This window comes from Microtus ochrogaster, chromosome 18, assembly GCF_000317375.1.
Source record: "Microtus ochrogaster isolate Prairie Vole_2 chromosome 18, MicOch1.0, whole genome shotgun sequence".
In the NCBI taxonomy this organism is placed as follows: domain Eukaryota; kingdom Metazoa; phylum Chordata; class Mammalia; order Rodentia; family Cricetidae; genus Microtus; species Microtus ochrogaster.
In genome coordinates, this window is record NC_022020.1 from 31,668,580 (window position 1) to 31,682,368 (window position 13,789).

A 13,789-nucleotide genomic window follows, 5' to 3' on the forward strand; every position below is an offset into this window, starting at 1 on the left:
TGGCAAATGCCCGGCAAAAGTTTCCTCATTACCTTGATTGGCTTCGAGCTTCTCCTGTGCTTTCTCCTACGGATGAGTTTTTCTCGATCCTAGAAAACAGAGAAGGACTTTTCAGATCAAAGGTTGTCGCACATCTCTCAAGAGTTTCGTTATCTCTTCCTTCTGCCTACAGAGGGCATCAGATCCAAGAGAGCCTCTGAGGATGGATCCAGGCAATAGAATTCACTGGTTGAGCTCTCTGTGGTTTTTTGTTTTGTTTTTCAAAGAGACGGCTGTGTTCCCCTGAGAGATTATATATTTTTATTTGAAGAATGATTTTATTTTACAAGTTTAGTGGTGTTTGGACATGACTTGTCAATATTTTTGGAGTATGTATATTATAATTTTTCTGCCATATAATCAGGAAGTGTTCTGGGTTCCTTCATTTTAGACCTGAAAACAGGGTCCCATAATGAGTCGTTGTGTTCTCTGATGCTCACAATTACGTTGCATTTTTGTGAGAAAATATTGTTTCTAGTTAGAATATACATTTATTTTTTACATCTTGTCATCTCTTAGCATAGGCAGGTGTCCCTTGATTAGTTTGGGTGAGGATGGGGCAGGAAGTGGAACACCTACTCTGTTGGGGTCACTTGGTTTTGCTTCTGGCTTATTTGGGGGGAGACATGGCTGTGGTTTTCTGAGAATCTTGGTGAATACCTACGAACTGTGAGCAACTTTGCGACCTGTAAGGTATGAGCAGAGCTATAGCTACCGGGACAACTTGGGATTTAACCATTAAGGACTTGATATTTTTACTGCAAATTTGGGCTAGATGGAGCTACCTGATCAATAGGAAATCTACAGCTTCATTTGAGGGTTTCAAAGTCAGTATGTTCCTAGTCCAGTGACTCCATGAGATATAAGAGTTAGCAAGGTAGAAATGAGAATCCCAAGCTTCAGCTTACGTTTGAATATCATTTAAAACATTGGCATTTAGACTTTACTTTTTGTCTTTATATATAAAATATTTTGATTGTGGATCCTCACTATAGCTAAAACTTAAAAAAAATTACACATTGTATACTCTATTAATCTAAAAGGTACAAATTATATATGAACAATGAATGAATTTTTTCAAAACAGGATTTCTCTGTGGAAGAGACCTGGTTGTTGGTTGTCCTGTAACTCACTTTGTGGACCATGGTGGCCTTGAACTCACAAAGATCCACCTACCTCTGCCTCCCGAGTGCTGGGATTTAAGGCGCGCACCACCAGCCAACAACAGAGAACAATTTTTAAAGGGAGAGTAGCAAGTAATTACAAACAGAAGTAGACTCTTTCACTCCCAACAGCAGTGAAACAAATTTTACCTATTCTGGAGATTATTGTGTAACAGCCCCCACCCCCACTCCTATGATTAGTTCAAATCTACAGGCTTTGGATTATTCTTGAAATAAAAAGAAATAAATATACCATTCTCAGAATAAAGACAGAGAGGCGAAGAAGAAGCCTGAAGGCTTCAAGAGGTCGTATCCTACTATGCTGTCAATAGCAACCTGAATCAGATACAAACGGGACCTAGTCAACAGGAACTGAAGTATCTATCCATAAAGTGTAGACTGCAATTTCTGCTCTATTACAGAATTCTGATGCTGTTCTCCATTCACAAAGTTTTTAACAGATTGTATCTATGTGCTATGTGTTGATTAGGTCTTAGAAACAAGGAGTATATGGTCCTGTTTTTGTAGGCAGAAAATTGAATTGCTGAGGCTCAGGAGACTGACAGTGTAAAGCAACTATAAGATCCCCAGATCTACCCTGAATACTTACCTAACAACGGCTCTGAAAAGTCCCTTAATGAGGCTCATATTCATGCTTCTAGACTAGTTGGCAAATGGTTAGTATTGGAAGGTGTAAATCAGTTTAATAATATAAACGTTTTGGGCTAGAGTTTCTTGTCCATAATTACATGCTGCACACCTGAATACAGGCATTTGGAGTTAATCCAAAATAATGAAGGGCTTCCTGATGTGTTGGATGTTGGCTCCCCGTCCTTGAGAATGGCTAGGGCTTTGCAGATGGGTACACCTACCCTTGTGAGCTCGTCAATGATGTTCTGTTGCTCTATGACCTGCAGTTTCAGAAACTCTGTCTCTTGTTCTTCATTAGCTTGGTCAAGGTCATTCAAAGACTTCAGTTTCTTTAAGGGTGGGTGAGATGTTATTTTTTCTCTCTAAATTGGAGAAGAAGAAATTACAAGCGGAAACCTCAAAGATCCCCAATTTTAGTAATTGGTAAATTTGTAAAAATTGGGTCCCAGCTAATTTAAATTTTGTCCCCTCTTGGTGACAGACCTTTATATTGACCAACTAAAACCCTGAAGTACATTTTACCTGCTATAGCACATTGAAGTCCTTGGCAATGGTTTGGACATTTCTATAGTCAGTTTATCTTGGAAGTCTTTTCAGGAATGTATGATCATATCAGTCATCCATATATAATACAAGCCACGATATTGATTTCCCAGCTATCAAGCAAACTAAAAGGCAGGCATAAACCCCCTCCATATTTCTGTGGCGTAGGAGCCACACTGAGGCTTTGCTTCTCCACATGTAAGTGTTTGAAGAGTGAGTGTATCCCCTTCTCTTGCTTTCCTTGCTTCTTCAAGGGGAAGTCTAAGTAGCATATGAGAAACAACCTCAGCACAACCCAATAGGTCATGGGCCCCAGAGGAGGAAGCAGCGGCTTCTGCAGCGTCTGCGATACACACCATTTCTGAGTTCTCCTTGGTTACGGCTTTCAGCTTCTCCTCCATGCGCTGCAAAGACACCATCAGCTCATCATTTCTCTTGGCGAGGCACTTGTTCCTTTCCAGGAGAGGTTTGCATTGCTTTTCTGTTTCCCGCACACGTTTTAACTGGAAATAAATAAGATAAAATGGATTTTTGTGTCCTGAGGAAAGTAGGGCAGGAAGGGCCAAGTGTTAAAGAGGGAAAGCACCCCTTCAATTACCTGACCTGTTCCAAGATTGATCACTACATTCCCATCCTCCATTTATCAACCAATATTTTTTAGTTTCATTTAATGGGTATTCTCTTCTCCTCCCTCCCCCACTTCCTTCTTTTTAGAAGGAATTGCTATGGAGGTCTAATAGACTCAGAACTTACTATATAGAACTAACTAGCATGGAACAGGCAGACTCCTCTGGCTTCAGTCTTCCTAGTACTGTGATTAAAGGCCATGAGCCACAATGCCTGGCTCTAGAGCCTTTTCAACACAGTTCTGTCTGCTACCTTAACAGAGGCGCCACAGATGCTCCTGCTGCTTCTGGAAGTGGCCAGGAAAAACCCAAAGTTCTTTTTGCTCCCATTGACTTCCCTCACCTCGTTTACCCAGGCAGGTCTGAACCCACTTCCTGATCCAGCAAGGACCTCTCAGTGGCTCAGCAGCAGATAGAAGCACAATTGAAGTTCATGGTCATTGGAATCTGGTTCCAAGCCTCATTCTCTGCAATGGCACTGCCTCCTTCAAAGGTCTTAATGAAATCTCCTCACTAAGGCATGTGTTTTTCTATTGTTGTCACAGGACCTGTTGTTCTATATTTCACAGGATGCTGAGCAGCATCCCTGCCCTTGTCCTGCTGATGACAGTAACACCCTGCCAGCTGTGATGATGACATATGATGACCAAGTTGCCTTTCATTTAGAAGCTAAATGTACAAATGTTGTCTTGTAATCATCAGCAGCCCTTCCTTTCATTTTCAAACCACTTCTGCTTAGTTGATGTATTATAGGTCAATCTATATAGACGGATTAGATTTCTATGTTGAATTTGTAATGATCAGCTTATTCTTTTCACCAGAAGATTCCAAAGACCATCACTCCTTCTGTGGAAATCTATGATTTGGGGAGATACTGAGGAAGGAGAAAACGACCTATGATTGAAAACAACAAACAAGACTTTGTAATTCTTAGCACTTCTCCAGTCCCATCCTAATCTCAGTTTGAGAACTACAGTTTTATGGTGATGTCAAAAACATGGGATTTACTTTTTTTTTTAATTGAGAAAAGGGGATTTACTTTTAATAAGTAATCTGGCACAACATCTTTTCAGTTTTGGTGTCTGAATCAAGAATATTAAATTTTGAGTACGTATAAAGAGAAATTATTCACTGGGCTTATTATTGCGATATTGATCTCTTCTGGAAGTTAATGCCCTATGTTTTCAGTAGTTAAGTCTCTTCAGTGCATACAATTCATAGGAAAAGCACATAAGCATAAAGGGAAAGAACTGTCCAGTTGTAGCACAGCATCCAATCGCAACAGTTCCAAAGCACCCAACAGAGTGCTTCCTCAAAAGGACATGCCTTCATAGATGAGAGAGACTGAAATTGTACATGTATGGTCCATCATGAATACACGTATGCATATATATGAATAAACAGAGGCTCGTGTAGACTCTAAGAAGCCCTGCTATAGTTTAACTAATAACAGAGAGACCTGAGGTCAAGGAAAGAAAGAATTTTATAATCATAAAGGGTCGATATGCTAAAACCATTATCAAATATTAACTTATGCCTATCAAGTAACATAAATTTAAATATGTAAAAGGAAAAATGGACAAAGCTAAGAAGAGGCATATTTGCTGAGAGAAATAAGCAGACAAAAATATTAGAACTATATAGAAAATTTAAAACAAGGCAACAAATGAAGGAAAACTTTAACTGAAGATGCAGAGCACTTCTTCCTCTCCCGGGAATATGACATATTTCTAAAGTGACTGGACTGGTTAGTTTTTGCCAGCTCAACACAAACTAGGGTCACCTGAGAAGAGGGAACCTCAATTCAGAAAATGTCCCCCGGATATTGGCCTGTAGACAAGCCAGGGAGACATTTTCTTGATTAATGATTCATGTAGGAGGACCCAGTTCCCTGAGAGCAGTATTGACTCCTGGTAAATGGTCCCGGGGTGTATATGAGAGCAAACTTAGCAAGGCACAGGGAGCAAGCAGGCTAGCACCATTCTTCCCCAGTCCCTGTTTGATTTCCTACCCCGACTTCCCTTCACAGTGGACTGAACCGGACATGTAAACCAAATAAGCCCTTTCCTACTCAAATGGCTTTTGGTCATGGTGTTTTAGCATAGCAATAGACAGCAAGTGAATATGCTGACCCTGTGCTATGGCCAGAAAGAATATTGTAATACTCCCATGGCAACGAAATGTTGCAACGTGTGGCAAATGTTATGAAGTAACTAATAACAGAAGATGATTATAAAATTCTCTAGAAGTTTAGAAAATGAGCAATACACTTTTCAGAACAAGTTGCATGATATCATTTATGAAATAGCAATACATGATAACACTCCAAACTTGTGAGAGTTGTCCAAAAAAATGAGATTTCAAGAGACAATGGCCCCAAATTCAGGGAAAGGCTAAAATCACTTTTACATAAACAACATTCATCAAAATATAAGCTACAGAGCATTATGTCTAAATATCTAATTTCAAAATGTTCTAAAGTTATTAAGAAAATAAAGCAGAATGGAGAAAGAATGAAATGCTGAGGAGAGATTGTACCGGAAGACCAGCAGGCCAGCAGATATTTGACAGCTCCCCCAAACTCCTTAGAAAAGATAAAATCAAAACAAAAGTCAGAATAAGAATACACCTCATGACCAAATGGTGAAAGGGAATGATTATCTGTGCATGTTGGCAAAGATATGGAAACACCGAGGTCCTCCTGCATTGGCACTGAAGAACATAAAGTGTTGGAGCAACTTCAGATTTCAACTGACCACATTGCAGGATCCGAATTCCTATGCCCAGGGGAAGAGGCACTTTTCTTGATCACCGATACCTAGCAGTCCCTGTCTAAACAGCCTAAATGTGCTTAGAAACTCCAAAAATGTTCCAGAAGAACAGCTGCATGTATTGCAATAATGTTAACTGGAGTAAGGAAAGAAAACAATTTCACACAGCTCAAAGGAGATCCTCACAGGCAAACGACTGAGCCAAAGCAGCCAGGAATACAGGCATAATATGCAATTATGTTTTTAAACTTATTATGGTGGATACCTGTACAGAAACCAGAGTGGTGCCATTGTTAATTGGCAACATAACGCATGCTTTCATAGCCTAACATCCAACAAAACACACAATCGAAACAGTTTGCCTACAACTTACCAACTCGTTCCGTTCATCTCCAAGCAAGGTGTTCCTATCTTCTAACTTTCGTATAGTGGCATTCAATTCAGCTATTCTCTTTTGATTTCTTCTCAAATCCTACGCATGAGAATTAAAATGAGAATCTCTTAAATATTACTTTTCAAAGCCTAGAATACTATTCATGAAAGCAATAATGTCCTTTCTTGCAATTTGGCCCAGGAAGTAACAGATAAATGTTCTTTTACTAAGAAAAAATGAGTTACCCTTTCTAACTCCCAACATTTTTGCTGGGTTGAATACTAAGCATGGTTAAAATCACAAATGAATTCCACGTGGCAGGCATAACCCAGACTTGTGGCATGAAATGTGACGATTGGTTAAAACAGGTTTTTTTTTGTTTGTTTGTTTTTTGGGTTTTTTTTTTTTAGATTTATTAAGTATGTATACAGTATTCTGTCTGCATGTCTGCAGCAGTCCAGAAGAGGGCACCAGATCTCATTACAAATGGTTGTGAGCCACCATGTAATTACTGGGAATTGAACTCAGGACCTCTGGAAGAGCAGTCAGTGCTCTTCACTTCTGAGCCAGCTCTCCAGCCCGGCTGAAACAGTTTTTAGGAGAGCTGTTTGCATTGTGACCAAGGTGAGTGTGAAGTCAGGGAATATCCTTGTGTCACGAATGTCCGTTGCTTCCTATGACACAGACAACTGTCTGTTATTATACTTAGTCGTGGAGGGGGCAGTTTAGGAAGTAGACACAGGGTTTTCTGAATTTTCCTATACTCTAGCAGAAAAAAAGGTCATTGAGAGGGAACATATGTTACCTTCACGTGTGAAAGGCGGGGTGTATAATATAATTTAGAAGAAAATATTTTGCATGGCATAACAATTGTTATGAACCACCTTCCCCACAGCGGTTCCAGCTTAATCCCGTGCTGTAGGCCTACTCTGGTTATATGCCTGCAATCCTGTTACTCTTTTCATTTTGAGAGAGGTTCACTGTTGATGGACATATTCACACGTCCTGAGTCCCCAGAGTCATCATATCCCAGAGGACACATCAGGACAAGCTAAACTGTGGGTGGATCTGCTTTCACCCAGGTCTTATGGTGGATAGCAGCAATCAAATCTGTAAAGCCTAGCCATGTAGTAAACACAATACTCTACCTTCTCTATATAGTGTCGTCTAATTCAGAGAGCAGTCTTGCAGAGACCACCATGACCTGCATCTTACAGATAAGGATACTGAACAGGAAAGTGGTTTGCATAAAGCCACTCGGCTAATGAATTTGAACCAAGGGGGGTCTCACTTCTAAAGTCTGTTTTTTTTTTTTTTGGAAATTATGCTATATTGCATATAGGTATTAAGAGAAGAACTTAACTTTTTATGTGCTACATCTTAGATCAGTATATACTTCCCACCACTACTAGGGTGTGTCCATATCCTGGAAATCAGTTCATGAGCTATTCACTACTTTGTTCTAAGTAATACTTTGGAACTCATTTTTGTTCCTAATTAATACATTTTCATCTTATTTTTGAAGATAAATCATTTGATAGCAGATTACAGGCCAACTCTCATTGTACCTCTGACAATAATTTCTCATATAAGATGATAATATAGTGAGGTAAGTGGCAAGTTCATTCAGACTGGAGGCTGTTGTGCTCTGGCTATAGATGATTCCGTCTTTCTTAAAGGCACACACCCAACCACTGTACATGATAACAGTCTTTGGTCAGTTTCCAATCCAATTGTTCCCAGCTATGGAAAATACCAATCTTGGCAACAGGCAAATATTATCATTTAACTTATGGCTCTTATAATAGATTCAAGTTTGATAGCTATCACTAGGCTGAAAAATTCTGAGCAAGAGTCAAAGACACCTGCAGCTCTCACGTGATCTGCTAATGAAGTACGGCCCACTTTGTTCCCAGGATATTCTCTGGTTTTATAGTCGGAGGGAGAATTGATTTCTCTGTTCTTATAAACAGGAAAATAGCTTAAGTGAGAAAGCAGAACTTGATCGCTAAATAAAAGATGACTCTGGAGTTGTTAAACCTCAACTCAAATGGACTCACCGGGCTGCTGCAGTGTTCAGAGCCATCTCCCGCCCTTCCTGGAATCTCTCTCTTCGGGCTGCTCATGTTACACTCGGCCTCCTTGACCAGGAAGAGCTGCTCATCCAAAGCCTCCTTCTGCAGCTGCAGTTTCTGTACATAGCCTGTCTGAGTCTCCAGTTCCTTCTCCAGGGAAAAGATGATCCTGTCCTTGGCTTTGATTTCATCCATCTGAATTAAACGAGACCCAGGACATTTCACTATGCCATACATACGTCCCATTTTCACTAGGGGAAGTCCTCCTCATCTTGTGATAATGGAAGGTGTTGTCCTTCCCTAGAGTGCTTGAAATGATCTGGGAGGGTTAGGAAAGGTAACATTTAAAATGGATCACTAGCTTTAAGAAAGATAAATCCAGAATATTCCACTGTTTCTAGGGGACCAATAAATTATTACTGGTTGATACTATTAGCCAATAATTTGCAACTGGAGAAACTGCAGGCTTCTTAGTACTGGTCTACTGATTTTCTAGTAAGTGTCAATTTTGGTGGCATCTGGAAGGGGTTCTTCCAATAATTCCTGTTGTGTGGCCTTTCCTTTCATTCCCACACTTCAAGGGAGCTAGCCTTAGCAACATTCTACCATTACTGTTGGAAAAGCATCAGTGGGACTAGAATAGGTGTTGGGAGCAGTGAGACCCCAGATCCTGAATTTCTTGTAATCCCCTGATCTGCTGAGTGCCTACAGCTGCTCTGAGCACGAGACCTTCAGGAGTTCCTGATGGCAGGAGAATGGTTTCTGGTGGGTTTGGCTGGGGCGTGGCTATCTCTATATAATCTGCCACCGAACACAATAAAGGGGGCATTCTTGGGGAATTCAAGGATGACCCATGTTGCTATCTCTCTGTTGGTGTGTGTTTGTGTATTTTAACCTCCAGCCCCCTTGCCCGAAGCTCGCGAAATGGGTGCCAGCGCAGAGAGCGCAGACACACGGGGAAGCGGCGCGCGGCAATTGGAGGTCTCCACCGAGATTTCGGCAAATAGGGATTAAAAATGCCTGTTAATTTTAGTCAAAATATTTCCTTGTAAATCTGTAGCATATAGTTATTGATTTCAGCACTCATTTCTGTGAAGCTTAGAAGTGGCTTCAAATGTATTAATTTTCACTTTAAGGCACAGGTATCAGTGGATTAGAGTTCCACTGGGCTGGAATCAGTTTGCTGTCCTTAGATGAGAAATATACCATACATGAAATGAATGTCTGTAACCATGACACTGGGTGGAACCTTTTGTCCCATTTCAATACATTCTATGTGGTTACTTAAAATGGAAATAGGAAAAGACATTTAGCACAAATGTCATTATTCTTTCTCCTTTCTCATATTTAATGACTCACTTAGCGTGTTTCTTTGCTGTGCACTTTAGATAAGGAGGCGATCATATTATCACCTGCTCGTGCAGTCAGTCCCTTGCTTTACACATGCTAATGCTAGGCTACTGACTCTAGGTCACGTGACCAAATTTTAGGTTAACGTTGGGAGACCACTGCACTAATGTCTGCACTGTCCTGTAACATCACCTGCTAACTGATGACCGTTGTGATAGTGTCCTGTTGATCTGCAAGAGAATATCAGCCACATTTTCCTACTCCTTGAAGATGGCTGAGGTGTGTTAAGCTGAGTGCTCATTCCTTTTTCAGAGCTGATATACACAATGTTTGCTGAAGTTTGATACAGCTCACAAACTGCCCCTTCCTGGTTGCTGGTGATGCCTTCTAGTTAGTGGCAGGTGCTAGGTTACCAGCTGATTAACACCCTCTTGGAGTTATGGTAATCTCTAGTATTATAAATGAAAACGTCTCATCCTTACAGTATTGGAAGCACTATAGTTATGCAAGTTATTTTATTTTCTAAGAATGTCGTGCTCAGTAGGTTCCATGATCACCAGGTACCAGGGGAGACCCTGAAAGGTTCAGTGTTTGGTCATTGTCCCCTGCCTTGGGAATGATGAAGTCTTGATACTTTAACTTTGTCTTCTGAGCCTCGAGCCCATTTATCAGGCACTGTGTTACACTGGCTCCAAAATTATTGGCATCCCGCTGCCCCCAGAACCTTCCAAAGTGGGTTTTTGTAGAATATCGAGCAATGAAGGGGACTCTGTTGTACAGTGGTTGTGAACACATAACCTGATTCTCAGAATATTACAAAATTAGCCGGTGCTCCAGTTCATAGGTGAGAAGGACTATATTGCAGAATTCTTTGATGTTTTCTAGAAAGAACAGATCACATCTCTTTTCCTACAGGCCCCAAAGTGCATATGAGGGTGGGGGTAGGGTTAGGAAAGGAAAATGAGAAAGGGGAGACAGGGACAGGTACATTAAAGGAACACTGCCCCATCTGAGTCTGCTTGCACCCGATGTTTGAGCCACTCTTTAGATGGTTTAGATTTCAGGTGGTTGTTTGGGAGAACCTTTTGTCTACTTCAGCGGTGTTCTTGGGAAGAAGTGATGGGGAAATCATGACCAATTGGTAGATTTACACTGCAAGGCAAGCAACAATTTCTACTTCCAGGCTTTCTTTTTAATCCACCTACCTGATTGCTCCACACTTCAGTCTTGAATCCTTCTTCGTCAACCACGGTCATTTCAGAAACCAAAAGCAGAACAGAGACCACTATTTTCTGCTCTGCCTTTGGTCTCGATTGTCAAACAGAACAAACTGCAGTAAATCCCCCAGGAAGCATGGCAGAGGCAGCATCTTACAGTTACATCACACCACATTACTAAGAAAATGACACAGGCTTAACATGTAAAACGTTCTATGGAAACCACTTAAAGTGGAGATCCTGGAGACATCATCCAGAGAATGAAGTGGAATTCCTGGAAATGCTTACTGTGGGTTGGCAGACACAGCAAGAAAGAATAGTTTTTCCTGTACGGCTTAGAGCAGTGCTTCTCAACCTGTGGGTCCCGACCCAGTGGAGGGGGGAGGGAACCAACCCTTTCCCAGGGGTCATGTATCAAATATCCTACATATCAGAAATTTACACTGTGATTCATCACAGTAGCAAAATTACAGTTATGAAGTAGCAACAAAATAACTTTTTGTTTGGAGATCATGACAGCATGAGGAACTGTATTAAAGGGCCAAAGCATTGGGAAGGTTGAGAACCGCTGGCTTAGAGAAACAGTATTAAATACATCCTAAATGCTTTAAGCTAATCCTCAACTTTTGTACACACATAAATAGAAATTTTCCTTCTAAGATCATGGAACAGAGGGTATTACAGCTCATACATAGACCATGCATTAATTAATTCATTTTAGCATTAGGAGATATCTGTATGGTTGTTGGCTTTGCAAATTAAAAAACCAAAAGCCGAAAGAAACCAACCAAACAAAAACTAATTCTGTGTGGATTGAACGAAAGAAAACTGTAACAGCAAGTAAGCCATGTGTGAACGACACCCAACCAAAAACCAGAATGGCTCGTAACAAATATTCCTTGATTGTTGGGGGGAAAGGAACCCGTTTTATAAATGACCAGGGATTTTATAGCTCCATGTTTGTGCTGATGAATCGTTTAGGATGTTTTCATGTTGTCAGTGGCCATTTTCAGACAAATTATGGCACAAAACAAGCTAAGGTTGGAATGGCTTGTGCTTTACAATCTTTCACGATACCCAAGAACACAGGTCGCTGCATGGAAACCTATGCACCCAGGAGAAGGCACTTACTATGAAAATGGGGGCTGTAAAACCCTTACATTTTACAGTTCCAATTTCTACAGAACTACCTAGCAATCTACTTTGAGCTTTGGATAGTGCAGCTTGCGGAAGCGAGGGTGTTTGTTTATAGTAACTCTCAAGGGAACACCCAGCAAAGCAAATCACACTGAGCTCTGGCAGAGACTGGTTTCTGTCTGGCGCTCATGATTACTGACCAGCCTCCGAATGTCCCGTTCCGACTCCCACTTGATCTTCGAGATGGCTTCCTGGTGGGACTGATGCTCACTCCTAAGGTCCCCAGCCTTGATTTTATCTGCTTGGATCATATTGCTCAGCGCCTCGTCCACCTGCTTCTTGGCCGTTTTCAAGTCTGTGATTTCCTGCAAGAGCTTCAAGCGCTCTGCATCGAACTGTTTCCGGGCCTCCTCCCGGGCCTCAATGGTGAGTGCTGTCCTTACTTTGTCGCTGCTGCCGTCCCGGAGAGCGCACAGAGCGGACTTGAGTCTCTGGATCTCCCCATCCCGCACCTTCACTGTCCTTGACATTTCCTGCTCGTGCTGCTTGATGAGGTTCTCTCTCACCGCCTGCAGCTCCTTCATCTTCTCCTCATGGAGCTTGGCTTTGAGCTCTGTCACCAGGACCGTGTGTTTGCGCTGCTCCAACTCGCGAATCCGCTTTGCTTCTTGAGTCTTCTCTCTTTCAAGCTTTGATACCTAGAGGCAGAGGGGTGAAAAGGATGAAAAAGCATGAGCCTCAAAGAGAACTCGTGTTCCCAGGCAGGATCTTGCAGCTTAGTCTGCTATGATCTCTTAATACCTTATTTATTAAAAAAAAAAAAAAAAAATCCGAGCTGCTGTGTGCTCAGAGGAAAAGGAAGCACCGGCCTTAAAGCAGAGTCTATAGTGTGTAAAACAGGGAAACATCTAATATGTTTATCTTAGCGTGTTCAAACAAATACTTGATGTTCCCGGGCCTTGTAAAGAGCACGTGGTCCACAGATTAGCAGCTCTAAAGACACCCAGAAGCTAGTTAGAATTGTAGAATCTCCGGCTCCCCACCAAACCCACATCAGAATGTGCCTTTTAACAATTTTCCAGGCAACTGGTTTATCCAGTCAAACTGGGTAGCTTTGCTGGCATGGTTCACCATTGGTGGAGGAGATTTTACAACTACGACCTGCACAAGCCTGGCTCCACCCAAACCAATACATGTGGGCATCTCTGGATAGCTAGCTCAAAGTGTGATACTGTAAGAAGGCAAACAAATGGGTGCAAATGTTATTATACGATGCCCCTCTTTATCATGTGGGATGAGACGTGCTGGTGGAGAACAGACTGCTGACAATGGAGGTTAAAAAAAAATGAAGATTCACCAGGTGGTGGTACCACACGCCTTTAATCCCAGCACTCAGGAGCAGAGGCAGGTGGATATCTGTGAGTTTGAGGCCAACCTGGTCTACAAGAGCTAGTTCTGGACAGGCTCCAAAGCTATGGAGAAACCCTGTCTCAAAAAACCAACCAACCAACCAACCAAACAAACAAAAGATTGTTATAGTAACAATGACTTTGTCTTTCTTTGAATAATAACCACGTTCCCTCTCCAACTTGTATATATCCACATACAGACACACTAGGCAGCCAATCAACTGACACCCCCTAAGTCTGGTGGGTTCTGCTCTGATTACAGGGCTTTAGGGATGCTACAGGAGGTCTCTTAGAGTCATTCTCTAGTCTCACTCTTTTTCCTTGACTTTACTGCCGGCCAAGCCAAACACTCCACATAGTGTAAGAATTTCTTCCAATCTTTCCACCTTCCAGGAATTCTGCTGGAAATAATCTCCTGGGTTTCCTTACATTTCC

At 41.5% G+C, this 13,789-nt stretch overlaps 1 protein-coding gene across 2 annotated transcripts in view; it reads right to left on the bottom strand.

The window, feature by feature from the left end:
- The window catches only part of Jakmip2 (janus kinase and microtubule interacting protein 2), a 72,971-nt gene that overhangs the window by 35,078 nt on the left and 24,104 nt on the right, over positions 1-13,789 (bottom strand). For both annotated transcript variants that reach the window (XM_013349550.2, XM_013349549.2), the window contains exons 4-9: positions 12,146-12,643; positions 8,227-8,436; positions 6,167-6,265; positions 2,753-2,899; positions 2,075-2,215; positions 33-89 (exon numbers count right to left, since the gene is read on the bottom strand). In XM_013349550.2, coding sequence (XP_013205004.1) covers positions 33-89; positions 2,075-2,215; positions 2,753-2,899; positions 6,167-6,265; positions 8,227-8,436; positions 12,146-12,643 — 1,152 coding nt within the window. The remainder of the gene's footprint in view (positions 1-32; positions 90-2,074; positions 2,216-2,752; positions 2,900-6,166; positions 6,266-8,226; positions 8,437-12,145; positions 12,644-13,789) is intronic.